Raw genomic sequence first — 25427 nt, 5'->3', positions numbered from 1 at the left:
AGCACTGATCCCCACCCCAACATCATGCAGATATTATATTCTTTACCTAGCTATTTTCTTCATAGGACTTGAAACTATATTATTTATTTGCTTTTTAATTAAATATCTTCCTTACTGGATGGTAATTTTCCTGAGTAGGAAAATTTGTATGTCTTATTCACTAATGTATTCCTAGTGCCTAGAATTGTATTTGGAGAAGATGCTCAATGAATATTTGTTGCAAGAACCAATGAACTTCTTGAAAACCACCATTACACCATATCTAAAGTTAGATGATGAATTCAATGTTTACCATCCTTACCATTCCCATCTTTATTCTTCCTCAGTTTTGGCAATTTGCTATAAGCCAAATTTAGATCTTGGTTTTAAAAACAGGAAATGAATAATGCCAAAATTAAAGAGAAAAATATTACTGTGATTGTCCTCTTACACATAAGAACTTCTTACACATAAGAACTTCTTACACAACCTACTGAAAAGCTATAAATTTTAACAGTGAAGGTGTTCTTTCTTTGCTTAACTACATGTCATTATTAAGTAATATTATTACCTTAATTGGAGGGCACTGAGAACGGCAAAAGTTATTGATCTTCTTCTGCAATGGAAGTTTGATCTCAGTCAATATTACACACTGTTAAGAAGAATATAAGAAATTAAATATTAGAAAATAAACAACTAGTTTGGTAAAATACACTTCTAAGTCAGAAGCATGTCACAGTTTGCATTATGCTAAAAACACATTGTTTTCCTTGTAAAAAAAAATACTTTCCCAATGTATTCCATTCTAAGGTTAAAACCTTCAGAGTCATGGAATAGCAAAAGTAAAAATAACATATACAGAGGAAAACCTGCCCATATTAAATTCAATTACTATCATAGGATTTACATAAGAAGCAAACCTTAATATCATATGCGGTATTTTTGTACTCTAAATGGCTGGAGATTTTGTTTGATCTGTTTTGCCATGGGAATACTAACCTAGTCTTCAGGATATTAATTAAATGCTGGCTTAAAGGAGTAAAGATTATATTTTTAAAGAGATACACTAGTTGGCTTAGCTTTTACTTCAGATGCACAATATAACAACTTTTGCTTTATGACAGTGTCATTAGTAAAACTACCAAGTTCTGTTATTTAAAATAGCAAATTATAGTTCTCAAAGCTTAACTTTTTATCATCACCCTGTAAGATAAGTAGAGTGCTTTTATAATCATATTTTAACATAAGTAACTTAAACTCATAAAGGTAAAAAACTTTCCTAAGGTCATTCATCTACCTATCAAGTGGCAAAAGTAGAACTAGACTCTCAGTCCAGAGTTTTCCTTGCTGGTAGTTTCCATGAATTGGATAACTTTTTTTCACTACAAATATCCAGTTGTGGATTTATTCTTATTTACCTAGCTCAGAATATGGTGTGCTTCCTGCAAGATTGATTTCTCCTCCATGGGTCTCTTACTTTTTATACATGTCTCAACTGGGTACGCCATGAATCCAAGGATCTTAACTATTCTTGGACCATTTCTCAGGATTATATTTGCTTTGTGCAAGCTGGAGGAATGAGGTAATGTTTCCCTCTGGGACAAAGAACAAGCCTGTTAATTGTTTGCTATAAAAGCACAGGTTTTCCAAGCTCAGTGTTCCTCTTATCAAAAGGAGCCCATTACATGTGCAGGCATCCACTGAGTCCTCTACACTACACTAGTGGGTTTTGGGGAAAGGCAAGAGGAAATAAGGCAAATATAATACTCACACCTCTTACCATACTCAGAGAAATAAAGTCTCTGACTCAGGAATCTCATGTTTTCTGTCAGCAACCAAAGAACAGTAACAGGCTGACTTAGTAAGTTTGTAAATACAGTAAAATCACATCTTAGACTTAGTATACACTGAATCTAATTTGTGTTTCATCACAAATTCTCAGCCATAATTTTTTTGGAATATTGCCCTTTCCCAATGTTCTTTCAGAAATTTAATCTCATGAATTGAACCTTTTCACTTAAGCTTGTATTTCTTTTAATTTCTCTTTCATACTTACTCTAATTTCTAAAGGTTGTAGTCTCAGTAATCTCAGCTCTTTCAATTCACTAATTCTTGCTCTAGTATCTATCCACTGTTTAATCTATTCACTGAGTTTTAATTTTTAAGACAATATTTTCGTTTCTAAAAGTTCGACTGGTTCTTTATCACATCTGCCTGATTCTTTTTAATTATTTCCATATTGTATATTTAATTCCTTCTTTTAAAATTCAATTTGAACATCTATATTTTTTAGTCCCTATCTGATAATTCTATTATCTGAAATTCCTGGAGGTTAATTCTATTATTTGTTATATCCATTGACCTTTAATCACACTGAACTGCCTGTCTTGCTATTTTGTACTCTGAACTCATCTTCAAAGAGGCTCCATATACTGGAATATACTATGGCTTAGGTGAACATAGATTTCTCTGTAGTTGTTTAGTTTTCTTTCTGTCTGGCATTCCAGGATATTGACAGTAGCTTAGTACTACTTATGTTTTGAGTTCCCAGCTTGGGAAATTTTAGATTACAAAGAATTATAAAGTTTATCTCCAAACCTGGGTGAGAATAGGCATATGGTTGTGAATTCCCAGAGGAGATCATTATTTTTTCATCCAGAGCTCAAGAAAAAACAGGCAATCTTGTTCTGAGGTGCAAAGACTGTTCTCATCCACCTTTCACTGAGGGTGTAGTTCTCTGAGGTTCTAACTTTACAAAAAGGGGGTAGGTCTCAATTCCATTTCTCTATCTCATGTAAACCTACTTGGGATCTTCGGTTTCTGTGTTACCACTAATTCCTAAGAAATGGGGTTACTGAGATCAGCAACTCCAATGTGAAAGTGACCACAGCGAATAAATAGTTCACTCGTCTTCTTTTAGCTACCTATTTATTTTTGGTCTCTGAGCATTTTATTTTGAGCTCAGCTACTCATTTAAAAGACGTCTATCAGGGGCTCATGGGTGGCTCAGTCGGTTAAGTGTCCATCTTCAGCTCTGGTCATGAACTCCTAGCTCGTGGGTTCAAGTCTCACATTGGACTCTGTGTTGACAGCTCAGAGCCTGAAGCTTGCTTTAGATTCTGTGTCTCCCTCTCTCTCTGCCCCTCCCCTGCTTGCCCTCTGTCTCTCTCTCTCTCAAAAATAAACATTAAAATTTTTAAAAAGTCTATCAAAAATCAAATCAGTAATCAAAAAACTCCCAGAAAACAAAGGCCAGGACCAGATGGATTCACAGGCAAAGTCTACCAAACATTTAAAGAAGAGTTAATACCTATTCTTAAACTATTCCAAAAATAGAAGAGGAAGGAAAACTGAAATTCATTCTATGAGGCCAGCATTACTCTGATTCTAAACCAGATAAAAACACTACACATAAAAAGACAAAACTATAGTCCAAAATCTCTGAAAAACACAGATACAAAAATCTGTAAGAAAATATTATTAGTAAACTGAATTCAACAATACCTTAAAAAACCCGTTCTACCATGATCAGTCAGATTTATTCTAGGGAAGCAAGGGTGGGGTTCATTATTTATAAATTGATCAAAATTATAAATGATAATTAACAAGAGAAAGAATAAAAACCATATGATCATCTCAATCTCAACAGATGAAGAAAAAGCTTCCGACAAAGTACAATGTCCACTCGTGAATGAAAACTCTGAACAAAGTAGGTTAACAAGCAAAATACCTAAACATAACAAAGGCCATATATAAAAAACCCACAGCTAATGTTTTTTACTCAATGGTGAAAAACTGAGAGCTCTCCCTTTAAGATCAGGAATAAGTCAAGCATGCCCACTCTTACCACTTTTATTCAAAATAGCACTGGAAGTCTTAGCTGCAGTTATCATACAAGAAAAAGAAAAGGCAGTCAAACTGGTAAGGAAGAGGTAAAGCAGTCTATTTGCAGATGACATGATACTATAAACAGAAAACCTTAAAGACTCCACCAAAAAAACTACTAGAACTGATAAATGAATTCATTAAAATTACAGGTTACAAAATTAATATACAGAAATCTCTTTTTATACATCAATATAAAGTAGCAGAAAGAGAAATTAAGAAAGCAATCCTATTTACAATTGCACAAAAAATAATAAAATACCTAAAAATAAAATTAACCAAGGAGGTAAAATACCTTTACTCTCAAAACTCTGAAACACCGATGAAAGAAATTAAAGACACAATACAACCAACGGAAAGATATTCCATCCTCATGGATTAGAAGAATTAATATTGCTACAAAGTCCATACTATCCAAAGCAATCTAGAGATTCAATGTAATCCCTATCAAAATACCAACAGCATTTTTCACAGAACTACAACAAATAATACTAAAATTTGTATATAACTACAAAAGACCCCAAATAGCTAAAGCAATCTTTAGAAAGAAGAACAAAGCTAGAGGTATCACAATCCCAGATTTCAAGATATACTACAAAGCTGTAGAGTCAAAACAGTATGGACACACATAGATCAATGAAACAGAATAGAGATCCCAGAAATAAACCCATGCTTATATGGTCAATTAATCTGCAACAAAGGAGGCAAGAATGTACGGTGGGGAAAAGATAGTTTTCCACAAATGGTGCTGGGAAAACTGGACAGCTACATATGAAAGAATCAAACTGGACCACTTTCTTACACCACACACAAAAATAAATTCAAAATGGATAAAGATCTAAATGTGAAACCTGAAACCATGAAAATCCTGGAAGAGAACACAGGCAGTAATCTCTCCCGATATTTACCATAGCAACATTTTTCTAGATATGTCACCTTGGGCAAGGGAAACAAAAGCAAAAATAAATTATTGAGACCATAACAAAATAAAAAGTTTTTGCACAGTGAAGGTAACTATCAACAAAATGAAAAGGCAATCTACTAAATAGAATATATTTGCAAATGATGTACCTGATAAGGTGCTCATATGCAAAGTTTGTAAAGAATTTACACAATGCAACACCAAAATCCCAAATAATCTGATCAAAAACCGAGCAGAGGACCTGAACAGATATTTTTCAAACACATAAGATAGCCAACAGACACATGAAAAGATGCTCAACATCACTCAACATCAGGGAAATGCAAATGAAAACCACAACGAGGTATTTCATCATATTTGTCAAATGTGGGTAGAATCGGGGTGCCTGGGTGGTTCAGTCGGTTAAGCATCTGACTTTGGCTCAGGTCATCATCTAACGGCTGATGCTCTGTATCAGAGCAGGGGAATACATGGTGGGGATGCAAATTGGTGCAACCACTGTGAAAAACAGTATGGAGGTTCCTCAAAAATTGAAAATAGAAATACCATATGATCCAATAATTCCACTACACAGTATTTACCCAAAGAAAACAAAAATGCTAGTTTGAAAAAAATATATGAACTCCTGTTTACTGCAGCATTATTTATATTAACCAAGATATGGAAGCAACCCAAGTGTCCATCAACAGATAAATGGATAAAGAAGATGTAGTATTTACATGTGATGGAATATTACTCAGTCCTAAAAACAAAATAAGATCTTGCCATTTGCAACAACATGGATGGACCTACATAGTATTATGCTAAATGAAAGAAGTCAAAGAAAAATACTATATGATTTCACTTGCAGTTGGAATATAAAACAAATTAACAAAGAAATAAAAAAAACCAGACTTCAAAACAGATAGAACAAAATGGTGGTTGCCAGAGGGGAGATGGTAGAGGGACTAGTGAAATAGGTAAATAGGATTAAGAGGTACAAACTTCCAATTACAAAATAAGTAAGTCACAAAGATGACAAATACAGCATTGGGAATATAGTTAAAATAGTTTAATAACATTGCTTGGTGATAGATGGCAACTACACTTATCATGGTGAATACTGAGTAATGCACAAAACTGTTCATTCATTACACTGTATACCTGAAATTAACGCAACACTGTGTGTTAATTATACCTCAATAAAAAATAAAAACATAAAAGGAAGTCTATTACATAAATCTACGTAAGAAGTCTATTATACATCTTTGTAGAAGATAGATTTCAAGTTATCTAGTCCAGAACAGAAGTTTACACTAGTTTTCAAATTGGTGTGACATAATAATAATAAATATACCTTTTGGTCATTATCCAAGGTTCCTGACACATAGCTCCTAAAAACTCTTGCAATTTCCTATAGAAGAGCTATAGAGACATTTTTCATTATGTATTTAGCTTTATCCCAGATCCTGAAATAGCTCCAGAGTGATAAAGGTTAAATAATGATGTCTTTTGTTATTCACAACAAGCCTCTTTTACCCACACCTGAGTTTAGATTAATGAAATAACTTTGAGGCCCCCTAAGAATGGGAGCTGATTGCCAGGGGAATGAACCTTGTGATTTGTGAGTGAGAACTTTCAGCCCTATCTCTTAGACCTCCAGGGAGAGAGGGGCTGGAGACTGACTTAATCACCAAAGGCCAATCATTTAATCATTCATGCTTCCATGATGAAGCCTTCATGAAAATCTCAACTATGGGCTCAGAGAGCTTCCAGATTCATGCCAGGAACATGGCATACTTGGAAAGGGCATGGAAGCTCAGCCCCCTTTCTCCATTCATTGCCTTATGCATCTCTTCCATCTGACTGTTCCTTTGTTACAGCTTTTATAATAAACCAGTAATCTAATAAGTAAACGGTCTTCCTGTGTTCTGTGAGCCACTCTGACAAATTAATTGGACCCTAAGAGAGGGACATGGAAACCTCTGATTTATAGCCAGCCCTCAGAGGAACAGGTAACAACCTGGATTTGTGATTGATGTCAGAAAGTGGACAGAGAGGGGCTCTTGTGGGAATGAATCCTTAACTTGTGGGATCCGAAGCTATCTTCTCCAGGTAGATAGTGTCAAAACTGAATTGAACTGTAGGACACTGAAAGTGTCCAAGGAGTTTGGAGAACTGCTTGGTTTGGGGGAAAAACCCACACACATATGGTCACACAGTGTGAAAAGTACTGAGTAGAGATGAAACACAGGAGTGTTCTTCCCCAAAGGGCAACATCATAATTTAATCACAGAAAATCAGGGTCAACCTAGTTGCTTTTGAAACATCTAAGGTGCTAGGAAATGTTGTTGTTTTTAAAGTTTATTCATTTATTTTGAGAGAGAAAGACAGAGAACGAGAAGGGGAGGAGGGGAGGGAGGGAGGGAGAGAGAGAATGAGAGAGAGAGAGAGAGAGAGAGAAGAATCTCAAGCACGCTCCATGCTGTCAGCAGACAGCTTGATATGGGGCTTGATACCATGAACCATGGGATCATGACCTGAGCTGAAATCAAGAGTCAGACACTTAGAACTGACTGAGTCACCCAAGCAGCCTTTTTCTTTTTTTAAAAAATTTATTTATTTTGAGAAAGAGAGAATTGTTGTTAAAGTTAACCTTAACTAAAGCAGACTGAATGTTGATCCACATATTTTACTTCTGCCATCAGATTATATACTGATTATATATCACCAGCTTATATATCATCCTTTGCCCATGGCCTTCATAAGAGCAGAGTATACCTTCCTGCTCAACTTTGGTCTTGACCATGTGACTTGCTTTGACTAATGAAATATAAATAGAAGTAACATGAATGGAAGATTGAAGTGTGCTTGGATAGTTGGACTTGCCCCTTCACACTTCTTTTATTGGTATGACACCATGTCCTCGGTAGCCTCCTGGTCCCAGAAGAGAGGCATATGGAGAAAAACCCAGGCTCTACAGTTCAAGGTCAGCCTAGAACAGCTGAACTCCAAATGACATGCAGATGGAGGATAAAGAAATAAATACATGTTGCTATAAGCCACTGAGTTTTGGGTAGTTTTTACGCACATAACTGTGAAAGTAGCTGACTGATATAATGGCCAGTATCTCAGGCCCTTTCCCTAAAATGGAGCATTTGAAAGGTATTCTAAAGGAAGTATTTTGACCTGAAATTTTTTGCTCTGCTCAACAGACTAGGTTTAATTAGTTACACTACGATAATACTTACAACTATATATATATACATATATATACATATATATATACATATATATATATATACATATATATAAACTAACATAAAATAGAGTACCAACCTGGTATTTATCTAAGAAGGAGAGATCTGTGGTTTCATTTAAAGGAATAGAAGATGATGTGACATGAACGTAAGGATTGAGTTCTGCAATATGTTCAAGTACAGCTTCAGCCCTAAAAAAAAAAAAAAAGGACTTTTACTACTCTTTCATTCAATATATTCAATCCCTCATACCTGGACACTTTGACAACATCAGAGAAACCTGAATGTTAGAAAATTTCAATGGAAATTTAACAAACTGTAGAGGAAGAAAGAAGCTAAGACTTACTTATTTTTATAGACAACTACACACTCTTGAAATGTAGCATACTGTCACATTCCATAGTAAGCCACACAATCTCAAAGTGTACCCTAGTTCCAACCTCTTCAAGCTTTTTAAGAATAAAGCAATAATAAAGACCTTTAACAATCTTAAAATTCACTTCTAGGTGGCAATGTGAGTGTATTAAAATTTTCACAAATCTAAATAATTAAATAAGTATATGTTAATACTTATTTATCTATGGTGATGTGTTATGGGGATGAGTCAAACAACTATGAATGAGTTAGTGTTTTAGGCACAGAAAATACCCTATGTAATTGTGAGAGTAAAAAAAAAAATTCTATGATAAAACATCAAAATATCTCATCTTCACCTGTTTCTCATATTAACAACATCATCTTCACAGAGAAAGAAGTTGGCTCCTAGATCCCATGCTTGGCATTTTTCTGTATCATGAATGGTAAGTGCCTTCAAAAAAGAGAAAAATCTCTGTTAAAGTCAGGGATAAGACAAGGATGCTCACTATCTCCAATTTCATTTACATTGTATCAGAAGTATTATCCAATGTAATTAGACATAGAGAGGAATAGGAAGCTTAAGAATTAGAAAGGATCTAAAGCTGGATTCATTCACAGATGATATGACCATATACATCTAGAAACCCAGGAAAATTAATGGAAAAACTACTTTAAACCATATGAGAATTTCAATTTAGGAAAGTAGCATGTTGTATTAAAATACAATCAAAAGAATTCACATAAACATTTCCAAATGCTCCATGTTCTAAGTAAAAAAAGATAACAACATTTGGAAAGAATATTTTCAACTTATATCAGAGGACATATCTTACAGAAAAAGGGGCAAAGTATATGAACATGGAGAATACTGAAAAAGAAATGCATATGGCCCTTTAAAATACTTAGGAATGTTCAACTCTACTCAAGAATGAAATATGTTTTCTCATTTATTAGAATGGCATCAATCCAAAAGTTTGACAATATACTGTACTGGAGAGTGACATGAATCAGGCATTCTTATATGTTATTGGTGAGAATGTAAAATAGCATAACCTCAATGGAAAAGAACTTGGTAATCTCTAGTGAAATAACATGTGCTTCTATCCTTTGACATAACAATTCTGCTTTTAAGAATCTATCATAAAGGCACACTGGGAAAGATTAAAAATGATATACGTACAAGAGTATTAACTGCAGCACTACTTGTAATAGAAAAAGACTGAAAATAATTAAAATGTCTACAAGTAAGGAATTGGGTATAATAATATACATCCATGCAATGTATACCTGTACAGCTATAAAAAAATGAAACATATATATTTATCATTAAGGAATAATCCCAGGATATGCTGTTAAGTGATAAAGAGCAAGGTGGAAGAAAGTATGGCACTTTATTTAAGAGAGGCAGGTGAGAGTAAATTTGTATACACACATATATACAGATTTGCATATTTGTATGCATGTATTTGCTTATATTTCAAAACACGAAAAAAAGGGGGTGACCTAATAAGGGAAGGAGGGAATAGGGTAAAGAGAAGGTAGCCTTACCTGAATAAAGCTTGTTTTATAAATTCTACTTTTTAAAAAAATGTTTATTTTTTGGGAGAGAGAGGCAGAGTGCAAGTGGGGTAGGGGCAGAGAGAGAGGGAGATACAGAATCTGAAGTAGGCTCCAGGCTCTGAGCTGTCAGAACATAGCCCGACGTGGGGCTCAAACCCATGAACCACAAGATCATGACCTGAGCCGAAGTTTGACATTCAACCGACTAAGCCACCCAGGTGCCCCCATAAATTCTGCTTTGAATTATGTAAGTCTCATAATAGTAAAATTTAATTAAATTTAAACGTGATCCCCAGAAATCCAGAGCAAAATGAATGGAGAAAACTATCTACTGAATATGTTGCATAACTACCCAAAGGAATTATTTAAAGTGACTTTAAAAGTAGTTAATTTGCCTTGCCAAATCTAGACAGGATATATCCTAAGGATGAAAAAGAAAATTAGGGGTACCTGGGTAGCTCACTGGGTTGAGCATCTGACTTTGGCTCAGGCCATGATCTCGTGGTTCATGAGTTTGAGCCCTGTAGCGGGTCTGCTGCTATCAGCCTGTCAGCCCAGAGTCCTCTTGGGATCTTCTGTACTCCTCTCTCTCTGACCCTCCCCTGCTCATGCTCTCTCTCTCTCTCAAAAAAAAAATATAATTTTAAAAATAAAATAAAGTGGGGCACCTGGATGACTCAGTCGGTTGAGCATCCGACTTTGGCTCAGGTCATGATCTCACAGTTTGTGAGTTTAAGCCCCACATTGGGCTCACTGCTGTTAGCCTGTCAGCACAGATCCCGCTTCAGATCCTCTGTCCCCTTCTCTCTGCCCCTCCTCTGCTTGTGCTCTCCCAAAAGATAAGTATTAAAAAAAATAATAAATCATAAATGGTTTTCAATAATTATATTGCTATTAATATTAGAATTGTTATGCTGAATCTATATCATAAACAGGTGTAACATAGGATAAAGCAAGTATGTAATTAGGTTCATGTCATTAAGACTCAAACCCTTACAGTGAGAGATAAAGATACAAAATCATAAAATCAAAGAAGTAGATGTGCCGTGGTCCTAAACTTGAAACTCAGATATTTCAGTGTTCACTCAGGATGAATGTTCTAGATCTGTCCACTGAAAAGACTTCATCGTTAGTGACAAAGACCACTGGGGTTAGGTCAAAAGGACTCAAGAAGTTGAAGAAGATCCTAACAAGCAAAGATGAAACAATTTAAGCATAAATGAGAATAACAACTACACTAGATCAAAACAAATCATGTATGTTTAAATTCATGAGTTTATTATGACGTTCAGGTACAAACAGGCCACACAAGTTCACTAGTCACTGTTAGCGGATGATAGGAAACCACTGATTTTGAAAACTAGTAAATAAAGGCTGAAAAAAAAAACAACAAGTATTTATCTTGCCTTTTGTACAAGTGCAAACTATACTTTACTGAAACCAAATATGTGAATGGAGAATTGTCTTTCTAAATTATTCCAGCTAATAAATCAAAAAGGACAGAATTAGAATATCATTATCCCTAATAAAATAATGAATCTAGGCAATGATCATTATTATCAGTAATAATCAAAACCAGGACAACAGATTATGATTTCCTCTTGATGAGAAAAATATAAAATCATCTGTGAAACAGTAGTGCCAAAACAATCAAATCTGAATCTGAATCTCTGGATTCAGTTTACAGGAAATCTCTGTACCAGTTTATATGAAATACAAGGGTAGAGGTACATGTAATAAATAACCTGTTGTTAGTTACAAGTGCATTGTAAGGGTAAATAAATATCAGGGAAGGGAACTATATAGATTAAAATAAATCAAATTCAGTATATGGACTTTACTTGGATCCTAATGAGAACAAACCAAAAAAAATTTTCGTAAGACATTATGGAAAATTTGAACTCTAACTAGATATTTGATGACTGATATAGATAGGCTTGTAAGATGGCCCTGATGATTCCCAGTTCCTGGTACTCAGGCCTTTGCATAATTCCTTTTCCATACATTTGTAAACTAGTGAAACTATTTGCTTTTAGCAAATAAGCATAGATAATGAAATGTCACTTCTGAGATTAGGTTGCAAAAGACTGGTTTGTTTTGCTAGTACACTTCCTTTCTAGTCATCTTGTTTAGCTTACTCTGATGAAGCAAACTGCCATATTGTGAGCTGCCTAATGGAGAAGATCACATGTCAAGGAACTGAGGGTGATCTCCAACCAAGAGCCAGCAGGTAACAGAAATGGGAACGTGAAGTGGAATGACCTTGCCACTGAATCCTATCAATCATCATGTGAGCAAGCTTGGGAAGCAGATTATTCCCCTATTCTGGAGATGACTGCAGCCCTGCCAATGTCATGATTAGAGCCTCATGAAAGACCCTCAAACAGAGGAACCAGCTAAGTTGCACGCAATTCTTGACCCTGAGATAAGTGTTGTTAAGTTGCCAAGTTTTGGGGTAATTTGTTTTCAGCAATAGATAACTAAGATGATGATATTAACAAAACGGTTACATTTTTAGGTGCAAAAATGGCTTTGTGGTTATGCTTTCAAAAGGTACCTTTATCTTTTAGAATTATATACTAAAATACTTAAGAATGATATAATAGGATGTCTGAGTATTATATCAAAATAATTTGGTGGCTGGGGAGCCATGAGGAATGGGAAGGAGATACATGGAACAAATCTGTCTACGAGCATGCAGTTGCAGCTGCATGATGTGTACATGGGGTTTTGCTAAAACTATGCTATTTTGGGGATGCCTGGGTGGCTCAGTCTGTTAAGCATCCAACTCTTGATTTCATCTCAGGTCATGATCTCACCATTTGTGAATTCAAGCCCTGTGTCAGGCTCTGCGCTGATAGTGTAGAACCTGCTTGGGATTCTCTCTCTCCCACTCTCTCTGCCCTTCCCTGGCTCCTGCTCTCTCAAAAAATAAACAAACTTAAAAAAAAAATTCCATTTTCATAAAATTTTGGAATTTTCTAGAATATTTCTTTTTTTTTTAAAGAAAAAAATACAGCACTAAAACAATTTTGCTGCTGGGGCACCTGGGTGGCTCAGTCAGTTAAGTGACCTATTCTTGGTTTCAGCTCAGGTCATGATCTTATGATCTGTGGGATTGAGCCCCATGTCAGGCTCTGTGCTGACAGTGTGGAGCCTGCTTTGGATTCTCTCTCCCTCCCTCTCTGCTGGTTGCTCACTCTCTCTCTCAAAATAAATAACAAAAAAAAAAGTTTTGCCACTAAATGAAGATGCAAAAACTAAGCCAAAATGTAAGTAATATTACCACTACTGAGGATGGAAAAAAAAAAAATCACAACAATTATTGTAACCAAGGACATTTACTCACTTACCTTAATTCCTGCAAGAACAAGATTCTTTGCTATAAAGGGGGAAAAAAAAAGAATAGCTTAATATTAGGAATGTATTTTATATACTCTTCATGGAGCTTGGACACATCTTTAACTGGAGAATTTAACTTTTTTTTTTTTTTTTTTTTTTTTACTACCAAAGAAGTATAAGTTCCTTAAAAACTACAGAAGAACAAAAAGGAAAAAATTAAATTTTCTAAAACCATACCACACAGAAGTAATAACTCTTAAAATTTTATAGTATTATTCTAGACATGTTGTTACAAATATATGTGTGTATGCACTCTATCATAAGTAAGGATACAGAAATGATCATTAACTGCTATTAACATCACAAAGAGAAACAAGAGAGTCATTATTGGTTCCTTTTGGAAGAATATAGCAGTATTATGAAACAATGTTGCTGAAAGAACCAAAACAATCTTTTCAAGGTATTGGATCGAATTCCCTTTATAGGAAATAATACAAGGGGAAGAAATTAAATTCTTTAACTTATGTTGCTCGAAGTGTAATATAAAATTATGAATAAAAATACTACTTACCAATTTCCAAACCAAGACCACCCATACCACTTAAGAAAACATGGGACTTGGCCATCTTCTGCATTGCTGTGTCTCCAAGAACGTACCTCTGTCGACTATAGGTAAAACACAATAAAAACCAATACATTATTTCACCAAAAGTATCTATCCTTTCAAGTTGTTTGCAAACTAATAGCCTAACAACTAGATCCTGCCCACATACTTGTTTTGGATCACTTGCAGTGTTCAACATTTCTAAATTAATTGCCAAATAGATGACATATTGAGAAAAAAATGAGTATTTGGCACCACCTTCCCTTGTGGCAACAAACAGATGGAGTTGAGTAGGAGTTGCTCTGTTTAGACAAGGAGGACTCTGTGCTCCAGATTTGCCACAGTTCCCATCCTGGTCCTTTCATTTATTACCTCAGGGGGCACTATAGGCATTTAAGTTTGGTATCTCTGCTTTAAACTTGTCACTGTAAACAGAATTTGAGACAAAAAAAAAAAAAAAAAAAAAAATCACTGCTCTTCTTGGAGAGGACTTAAGCAGTTTTCAAACATTATTTTATTTTATTTATTTCTTTTTTTAAGTAATATCTATGTCCATTGTAGGGCTCGAACTCCTGACCCCGAGATCAAGAGTCACATGCTTTATAAACTAAGCCAGCCAGGTGCCCTGGAACATTATTTTAAGTATAAATACTGATAAAGCATGTAAGTGATCTTGTTAAGCCATCCATCCTAATAGCCACAGGCAGCATTACAATGGGAATTTCAAAAAATACACATTGGCTATTTTTAAAAATCAGATACAATAATGAAGCCAAAAAAGAAAGTTTATCTGAAAGAACAGTGATAAACTTGATGATTAAGTTATTGAAGATAATGGACATTCTAGTGGATTCTGACAAAAATCACCGGAAGGATGAGTTCAGTATAAATAAATGAACCCTTTGGTTTACAAATATTTCTTTTGGAATTCACAACATACACGCTGGTTTAATGTATGTTTGTTTAGTATACAGATGTTTGATTAATTTTCATATTTTAGCTATTTATATTCAATATACAAGTCTGAAAAGGGGTTTCTTGTCTAGTCAGAAGAAACTTTATAAATACAAGCTGTCATTTCCTTCCATATTCCTACAAAATATAATAGACTTTTCTTTTTAAATTAGTACTTACCATTTATTTCAGAGATCAAAACTATTATTATTATTATCATTATTCATCAAATATTTGCTGAACACCTACTATAGTATGTATGGAATAGTGTATTATATAGTCTTGCCAACCTTATTTGTGTTCCCCTAAACAATATACTTAAGTTTTGTCTGTTTTGGAAATTCACATAAAAGGGAGCATTTTGAATAGTGTCTTCTGTGTCATCCCTCTTTTGAATGAAATTGAATTTATGAGATTTATTTATTATCAATGCATGTAGCTATTAATTTTCAGTTGTTTTATAGTCTATTGTATTATACTATCCTACTGTAATAACACACCATAATTTAACCATTCTATAGCTTTGTAGCATGATTTTTTATTTATTTATTTTTTTAGTAATCTCTACACCTAACATGGGGCTCAAACTCATAACCCCAAGATCAAGAGTTGCATGCTCGTCCACCTGAGCCACTACGCACCCCTGCTATTCTATAGTTTTGGACAGTTATAGTGAGCTATGAACATTACTTTTTTTTTTTAATGTTTATTTATTTTTGAGAGACAGAAAGAGAGAGAGCAAGCAGGGAAAGGGCAGAGAGAATCGTGAGATCATGACCTGAGCCAAAGTTAGATGCTTAACCGACTGAGCCACCCAGGTGCCTGAGACTACAAACATTCTTACATATGTCTCATGAAACACGAGCGTATACAGCAGTTTCTATAAATATATATAGCATAAATCTAGGAGAGGAAATGCAGGGATAACTTTACTATCTAATGCCAAACTTTTCCCAAAGTGTACCAAATAACTGTCCTGCAGTATACTGAAGTTCTTGTAGTTTCACATCCTTAATGTGCAGGAAAAAGTTAACATGACTAGGGCTAGCCCTTGGCTGGTGTCTTCTATTTTGTTTTTTCCTAATTTCCTAAAAATAATAACTCATCAGTTTTCAGGTTTTCTTTTCTAAAATATACATGTAAAACTTTAACTGATCTTAAAGAGCATTCCAAATTTTGATACATAGTACTTCATGATTATTTTCTGGTTTTAATTATGATTCTTTTTTGATTTACAGGTTAATCTGAAGTATATTTTAAAATTTCTAATTACATGGGGAATATTCTATTTATCTCTTATGATAACTTCTAGCCTGAATGCATTGTGAATAGAAATCACAATCTATATGATTTCATTTTTTAATATTTGAGAATTTTTTTAGTCAATTTTGCAAATGTTCCATGTGTTCTTTTTTTATTTAGTTAGTTAACATAGAGTGCAACATTGGTTTCAGGAATAGAATTCAGTGATTTATCACTTACATACAACACCCAAGTGATCATCACAAGTGCTGTCCTTAATACCAATCACCATCCACCACCCTTCATCAACCCTCAGTTTGTTCTCTATTGTTGATTCTCTTGTGGTTCGTTTCCCTCTACAGTTGGAAAATGACATTGGTTGTTGTTTTACAGTTGGTTACAAACAGCATTCTTTACACATGCATTATAGCAATTTTAATAACCATGTTGAAGACCTCTATACTCATTCTGATTTTTTTGTCTGCTCGTTCTCTTGATTAGTAAAAGCAACATTTAAATCCCTCCACCAATATGACAGTAAATTTGTCTATTCTTGTATATCAATACCTAAACAGTGCTGACATGTAGGAAAAACTGCTAACATTGAGTGTTTATTATGCGCCACATTGTTTTAATGTTTTACTTGTATTAACCAATTTAATCCTCACAAAAATTCTATAAGTTCTATCATATTCCCATTTATACAGAGAGGAAAACTTAAGCACAGAGAAATTAAGTAATTTAATTTAAGTACTTTGAAAATAGTGGATATAAGTTTCAATCCAGACAGTCTGGCCTTGGCATTCATATATTTTTTTTTTAATGTTTGTTTAGTTTTGAGAGAGATCACAAGTGGGAGAGGGGTAGAGGGGGACAGAGGATCTGAAGTGGGTTCTATGAGTTCAATGTGGGGCTCGAACTCATGAACGGTGAGATCATGACTTGAGCCAAAGTCAGATGCTCAACCAACTGAGCCACCCAGGCACCCAAGCATCCATACTCTTAACTACTATGCCACACTGCAAGTTGATTAAGAAAGTCAAATGTTTCTGGGCACCTGGGTAGCTCAGTTGATTAAGCGTCTGACTTTGGCTCAGGTCATGATCTTGCAGTCTGTGAGTTCGAGCCCCACATCGAGCTCTGTGCGGACAGCTCAGAGGCTGGAGCTCAGAGGCTGGAGCCTGCTTCAGATTCTGTCTCCCTCTCTCTCTGCCACTCCCCTGCTCACACTCTATCTCAAAAAACAAAAATAAATTAAAAAAAGAAAAAAGAAAAAGAAAAAAAGAAAAAAAAATTCAATTCCCTGACCTAACTCTTCCTTACCCAGAATTCTATACACTGAAGGCAACCACTCTGAATTTTTTTGTTTCTTCTAATATTTACACCCCTTTTTTTCAATAACATGTTTCTACTTCTATTTCTTGATTTTTCTGTTTTACATATAACCTATTAACTTCCTACTAACATGAATAATCTTTCTGTAATACAAATCTGGTCAAATTATTCTCCTGGTTTAAAAACTCCAATGGTTTCCTATTTCCCTTTGATTAAGTCCAGATACTAATATTAGCCACAAGGCCATTCATAATCCAGTCTCTGTTTGGCTCTCTAGTCTTATCTTTAGTCACTCCTCCATCAAACTCCATGTTCCAGGAATACTAAAGGTTTTTAGTTCCACAAACGTGGTATGCTGTCTTTGGCCAATAGACATTTTTCTGGGGCATTCCTCTTCCTCAATATTTTATTCCTGAAAAATTCCTACTCATCCTCCGGTCTCAGCTTATACATGATTTTCCACCATGATGTGTCCCACAACATCGCTAAACTTCTTCAAGACAGTGTTGGACATCTTTTATGTGCATCCATGACATCCTACATTCAATCTATTACAACATTTACCACAATGTATTTTCACTACTTTTCTATTTTTCCTAGGAGACTGTAGCTTCCTTAAGGCAGGGAGTTTGCTTTATTTACTATTGTTTTTTCAGTGGTCAACAGGGTCTGACATACTATAGACACACAAAAACAACTTGCTAATTTAATGAAATGAATTGGCACATAAGAACAAGAACAACGTTTATGCGCTACCTAGCAGAGGACCTGAATTCTTTTTTCTATATTCAGAGTCACAGGAACTACTTAAAAAATGTTTTGTTTTTTTTTTTTTATCTCAGACTTGTTCTCATGTATTATTTTTAAGATTACTTAGGTAAATAATGAATAGCCATGACACAAATGTGGTTATAATACAGACAAAAGGATAACACAAAGACATATAAACCAAAGTTTTTCAAAGAATCATAAATTCTCAGACAGATTCTCAGCAGTCACCTAAATCACCTATGTTTTCAATGTTTGACCACCAAGAGGCAGGGTACTAATTACCTATTTTGTCCTGGGCAATGTCAGGGTACTCTGTAATTGACACTTAATTCTATGAATTTCATATTGTTAATAAGTGCACAGATGGGATTTAAAGAGCCTAGAGTATATAACCTCATATCCAGCACTGTTATGTTATAACTTATTTTATTAAGTGGATACCTAACGTATCAGTGAAAGTGTCCAGCAGAAAGAAATTATCAAGGCTATCTACTCTACTCTTAGAGAGCCTTATTCACTAAAGATTCTCCTTTTTATGACGGTATGATATCTTCCTACAGTTTTCACCCACTATTCCTAATTTTACCTCCTTGGGGCCAAAGGGAACTCCTCTAATCCCTCTTCAATGTGACAGCCCTCCAAACATTTGAAGATGGTATTCAGGTTCCACAGTCTTCTTTCTCCAGGCTAAACATCTCCAGTTCCTTAAACAATTCCAAACATGACATCATTTTGAGTCCCCCTCAACACTCTAATCAATTTCTTCTGGATTTTATTTCAATTATCTTCCTCACGCATTCATAAATTGATTAAAATATCTATCTCAAGCCAGGCACTGGCACTGTGTAGGGGCCATAATAATAACCACCTCATATGGATACTATGAGGATTAAATTAAGATAAAATATATGAAATACCTAGCAGAATGAATCAAATAATTCATTATTAAGTACTATATAAAGAAGTACTGGAAACTAAGGAAACATGAAATATGGAAGAGGGGGTAATTATTTCTATCAGCGTAGGTCATGGAAAGCTTCCCAGATGAGCTTCATCCATGTTGAATTCTGAAGACTTAACAGGAGTTAAAAAAATAATCAAAAAAGGAGAGGCATTCTATGACAGGGAAAAAGAAAAGCATGAAAAAGAATGGCATATAAGAGATACATAATAAATACATTAAGACTTCCACTTCTGGCTATGGTGAAGCAACAGGACCAGATTTATCTTCTGCTTGCCTTAAACAACTGAAAACTTGACAATATAAGTGAAACAACAAATTTTCAGACACTAAACAACAGGCAACTCAGGACAGTAATCTCAGAGAAGAAAGACAAATGGGGGAGCTTTATGAATGCCCTAGCTATTGCCAAGAGAGTTTCCAGGCTGCAGTGCAGGAAGAGGAACCCAAACAGAGCTTGGTAATCTCCCTGAATTGAAGACACAGGACTGTGAATTCAAGAAAGCTAAAATTTGAAAGCAGAGAGATACACAAAGAGAAGAGAGATCTGTAGAAGTCTTGAGTCTCTGGCTGAGTAAGATCAGCAAATGTATATGAGGAAACAGCCCAAGCTAGAAAGAACTACCTGAAAAGAGTTGGTGAAACAAGGAAGGTTGTTTAAACAGACCCATAAATACTTTGTGTCCTTCTCCAGCCAAGTGGAAAATTTGGATAGAATGCTCAGAAGGATTTTATATTAACAGTGGGGAAAAATTAGCCTCAGACTCAAGTCTACTCTAATCTCACCTGACAAGGCTTAAAAGCAAGCTTTGAAAAAATAAAACTGTTTTCAAGTAATTTAACTATGTCTGTCAACAAAGCTCAAGAATATTTAAAAGAATTCAAAATAAATGCAGCACCCAAAAAGGTAAAATTCACAATGTCTGGCATACATTAAAAAATTACCAGGTATGCAAAGAAGCAGAGAAATACAACTCATAATGAATAGAAAAACTGACAATACGACAGACAGGAATGACACAGATGATAGACTTTGTAGATAAATACACTGAAATAATTATAAATATAATTCATATGCTCAAGAAGGCAGGGGAAAGCATGAGCAGCAAAACTTCTAGGGATGAAAACCACTAAATCTAAGATCAAAAAATACACTGGATGGAATTAATAACTCAACTCTGCAGAGTGAACTTAAAGATACAACAAAAGAAATTTTCCAAAATGAAACAGATTGGAAAAAAACACCAAAACCCCAGAGCATAAGTGAATTGTTGGACAACTTCACTTGGTCTAATATATGTGAAATTAGAGTCCCTGGAAGAGATTGGAGAAAAAGAGAGATAAAAATATGTTTAAAGAACTAATGGCCAAAATTTTTCCAGGAATACAATCAACTCACAGACCACAATGTAAACAAATTCAAGAATAAGAAATATGAAAACTACAAGAAGGCATATCATAATTGTTTAAAGCAAGATGAAGAGAAAATATTAAAAGTAATCAAGGAAAAATAGGGCACATTATTTACAGAAGAAAGAATGACAGTTGACTTTCTCCCAGGAAGCACAACAAATTAAACAGTGACCCAACATTATTAAAGCACTGAAAGTAAAAAAAATTGTCAATCTGGAATTCTATATTCAATTACAAATAAGAAAGTATAAAGACTTTTCTAGACATATAAAAATTGAAAGAATTCATTGCTGGCAGACCTTCACAGAAAGAAATATTACACTAAATCCTCAGGCAGACGGAATACTATACTAAATGGAAATTTAACTTACACAAAGGAATAGGGAATACCAGAAATGACAAATATGTGAATAAATATAAATGGTGTTAACACTCCAATTAAAAGACAAAGATTGGAAGACTGAATAAAAACAAAAACCCAACTATACTGTATCTACAAGAAACCAAATTTAAATACATAAACAAGAGTAAAAGAGTATAAAAAGACACACCATGCTACCTAAAATCAAGAGAAAACTGGATTGGCTGTATTAATATTGACAAATACATTTTATTTTTATTTAGTTATTAAAAAAATTTTTTGTGGGTGTGTTTATTTATTTTTGAGAGAGTGAGAGACAGAGCACAAACAGGGGAGGGGCAGAGAGAGAGGGAGACACAGAATCCAAAGCAGGCTCCAGGCTCTGAGCTGTCAGCACAGAGCCTGACATGGGGCTTGAACCCACAAATGGTGAGATCATGACCCGAGCCGAAGTCAGATGCTTAACCGACTGAGTAACCCAGGTGCCCCTTGACAAATACATTTTAGAGCAAAGAAAACTATCAGGATAAAGAAGTCCGTTTCATGATAAAAGGGTCAGGATATTAAGACCACATAACAACTCTAAAGGCTTATGCACTAATAATAGAGATTCAAACTACGCAAAGCAAAAACTGAAATGAGAAATGTTCAAACACAAAATGACAAGACAACACCCCTTTCTCAATAATTGGTATAAAGACTAGACAGAAAATCAGTAACGATATAGAATACTTGAAAAACACTATCAGTCAATTTGACCTAACTGACATGGATAGGACAATCCAACCATAACAGAATACATATTCTTTTCAAATGCACACAGAACAATGACAAGGTAGATCAATCTTTGTAGGAAAACACAAAAATAAATAGGTCATAAAAAGTTGTATCCACTGACAGCAGAAGAATTAAATTAGAGATCAACAACAGAAAAATCTCTGAAAAATCTCTCAGTATTTGGAAGTCAAATAATAACACTTCTAAATGACCTATGAGTCAAAAAAATAAGAAAAAAAGTTATAAAATTTTCTGCACTGAATGAAAACAAAGACATATCTGTGAGACACGTACACTGTAGTGTTTAGAGGGACATTTTAAGCATGAAATGGGCATATTACTAAAGAATAAAGGTCTCAAAAATCAAGGATCTCAACTTCTACTCTAAGAAAAAGAACATCACATCAACAAAGGATAAAAACCAAATGATCATTTCAACAGATGCAGAAAAAGCATTTAACAAAGCACAACATCCATTCATGATAAACAAAGTACATTTGGAAGGAACATATGTAACATAATAAACACAACACTCTTAACTCACTTAACATACTAAAGGCCTTACATCCAAAACCCACAGTGAACATCTTATTTGATGGGGAAAAAACTAAGAGTTTTCCCCCTAAGGTCAGGAATAAGACAAGGATATCCACTCTGACCACTTTTATTCAACATAGTACTAAAAGTCATAGCCACAGCAATCAGACAACAAAAGAAATAAAAGGCATTCAGATTGGTAAGAAGTAAAACTTTCACTATTTGCAGATGATATGATACTATACATAGAAAACCCTAAAGACTTCACCAAAAAACTATTAGAACTGATAAATGAATTCTGTAAAATCTCAGAATACAAAATTGATATACAGAAATCTGTTGCATTTCTATATACCAATAATGAAGCACTAGAAAGAAAAATTAAGAAAAATAATCCCATTTATAACTGCACCAAAAATAATAAAATACCTAGGAATAAACTTAACCAGAGGTGAAAGAACCGTACTCTGACAAGTATAAAACACTGATGAAAGAAACTGAAATTAGCGAAAGACATCCCATAGTCCTGGATTGAAAGAACAAATACTGTTAAAATGTCTATACTCCCCAAAGCAATCTACAGATTTAGATTCCCTATCAAAATACCAACTGCATTTTTCACAGAACTAGAACAAACAATCCTAAAATTTGTATGGAACCACAAAAGACCCTGAAAAGCCAAAGCAATCCTGAAATAGGAAAAAAAATTCCAGACTTCCAAGTTGTTTTACAAAGCTGCAGTAATCAAACCGTATGGTACTGGCACAAAAACACACGGATCAAAGGAATAGAACAGAAAACCCAAAAGTAAACTCACAATTATTTTGTCAGTTAATCTTCAACAAAAGAGGGAAGAATATGCAATGGGAAAAAGACAGTCTCTTCAATAAAATGTGTTGGGAAAACTGGACAGCAACATGCAAAACAATGAAACTGGACCACTTTCTTATACCATATACAAAAATAAATTCAAAGTGGATTAAAGAACTAAATGTGAGAACTGAAACTATAAAAATCCTAGAAGAGAGTATAGGCAGTAATGTTTCTGACATCAGTTGTAGGAACATTCTTCTAGATCTGTCTCCTGAGGCAAGGGAAATAAAAGCAAATATAAACTACTGGAACTACAACAAAATAAAAAGCTTTTGCACAGTGAAGGAAATAATCAACAAAACTAAAGAGCAACCTACGGGGTGGGACAAGATATTTGCAAATGACATATATGACAAAGGGATAATATCTAAAATATATAAATAACTTATATAACCCAACACCCAAAAACAATCCAATTAAAAAATGGGCAGAGGACATTAACAGACATTTCTCCAAACACAACACACAGATGGTTAACAGACACATGAAAAGATGCTCAACATCACTTATCATCAGCAAAATGCAAAGAAAACTATCAGGAATGCAAAGAAAACCACAATGAAATATCACCTCACACCTGTCAGAATAGCTAAAATCAAAAACCAAGAAATATCAAGTGTTGGTGAGGATGTGGAGAAAAAGAAACCCTGTGCACTGTTTGTGGGAATGCAAACTGGTGCAACTACTATGGAGAACAGTATGGAGGTTCCTCAAAAAAGTAAAAATAGAACTACTCTATGATCTGGTAATCACACTACCAGGTATTTACCCATAAAATACAAAAACACTAATTCAAAGGGATTCATGCACCTCTATGTTTCTTGCAGCATTATTTACAATAGCCAAATTATGGAAGCACCCCAAATGTCTATGGGTAGATGAATGGATAAAAAAGATGTGGTACATAAATATAATGGGATATTACTCAACCGTGAAAAATGAAATCATGCCATTTCCTACAACATGGATGAAGCTAGAGAGTATAATGTTAAGCAGAATAAGACAGAGAAAGACAAATGCCATATGGTATCACTCATGAGGAATTTAAGAAACAAAACAAAGGAGACTATGGAGAACAAACTGATGGTTACCAGAGGGGAGGTGGGATGGGGAGACGGGTGAAATAAGTGATAGGGATTAAAGAGTACACTTATCCTGATGAGCACTGAGAAATGAATAGAATTGTTGGATCACTATACTGTGCACCTGAAACTAATAATAACACTGTATGTTAACTATACTTGAATTTAAGTAAAAAACTTAGTAAAAAAAAAGAAATTAGAAAAAGAAAAGCAAATTAAAAGGTTTTTTTTGTTGTTGTTTTAATGTTTATTTATTTTTGAGAGAGACAGAGACAGAATACAAGTGGGTTGGGGCAGAAAGAGAGGGAGGCACACAATCCAAAGCAGGCTCCATACAGAATCTGAAGCAGGCTCCAGGCTCCAAGCTGTCAGCACAGAGCCCAACACGGGGCTCGAACTCATGAGCTGTGAGATCATGACCTAAGCCGAATTCAAACGTTCAACCAACTGAGCCACCCAGGTGCCCCAAGAAAAGCAAATTAATATCAAAGTAAGCAGAAGAAAAATCCCAAAAAGAACAGAAATCACTGAGGTACAAAACAGAATAATATGGAAAATCAATTAAACTAAAAGCTGATTCTTTTAAAATTAAATAAAATCGATAAACTTCTAGCCAGAATGAACAGGGAAATAGAGAAGACAGAAAAATTATCAATAACAGAAATGGGTGAAGGAACATCATTTCAGATTCTACAGACATAAGAAAGGGTATTCAGGTGTGCTTGGGTGGCTCAATGGGTTAGGCGTCTGACTTCAACTCAGGTCATGATCTTCCGATTTGTGAGTCTGAGCCCCTCGTCAGGCTCTGTGCTGATAGCTCAGAGCCTGGAGCCTGCTTCTGATTCTGTGTCTCCCTCTCTCTCTCTGCCCCTCCCCCACTCATGCTCTGTCTCTCCCTGTCTCAGAAATAAATAAACATTAAAAATATATTTTTTTAAAATCTGTGTATAACTCTGGCTCAAAAAAACCTCAAGTAATAATAGCCTACTCTTAATTGGAAGCTTTACCAATAATGTTTTGTATGTTTAATGTATTATATGCTGTATTCTCAAAATGAAGTGAGGTACAGAAAATGTTATTAAGAAAACAAGGAAAATACATTTATGGTACTGTACTGTATTTGATACTGTAAATTATCATCAGCTGTTTACAAGATGAATCATCTGTCAGTATCTATATCAATATTGTCTATCATGATACAAAACACTGTAGATGTTATATGTATTACCAACA

General features: G+C 34.7%; 1 protein-coding gene across 2 annotated transcripts in view; it reads right to left on the bottom strand.

Moving 5' to 3' along the window:
• The window catches only part of UBA6 (ubiquitin like modifier activating enzyme 6), an 88702-nt gene that overhangs the window by 48532 nt on the left and 14743 nt on the right, over positions 1–25427 (bottom strand). The window contains exons 3-8 of one of the 2 annotated variants that reach the window (XM_030313765.1): positions 18777–18894; positions 13856–13950; positions 13296–13324; positions 8739–8833; positions 8105–8216; positions 551–631 (exon numbers count right to left, since the gene is read on the bottom strand). In XM_030313765.1, the coding sequence (XP_030169625.1) occupies positions 551–631; positions 8105–8216; positions 8739–8833; positions 13296–13324; positions 13856–13919 (381 nt within the window). In that variant the 5' untranslated portion in view covers positions 13920–13950; positions 18777–18894. The remainder of the gene's footprint in view (positions 1–550; positions 632–8104; positions 8217–8738; positions 8834–13295; positions 13325–13855; positions 13951–18776; positions 18895–25427) is intronic. The other variant, XM_030313763.2, reaches the window with a different exon arrangement.

The sequence above is a fragment of the Lynx canadensis genome, chromosome B1 (genome assembly GCF_007474595.2).
Source record: "Lynx canadensis isolate LIC74 chromosome B1, mLynCan4.pri.v2, whole genome shotgun sequence".
NCBI classification, from domain to species: Eukaryota; Metazoa; Chordata; class Mammalia; order Carnivora; family Felidae; genus Lynx; species Lynx canadensis.
Note: the sequence above shows the minus strand (reverse complement) of the source record. Positions and strands in the feature narration are given on the sequence as shown.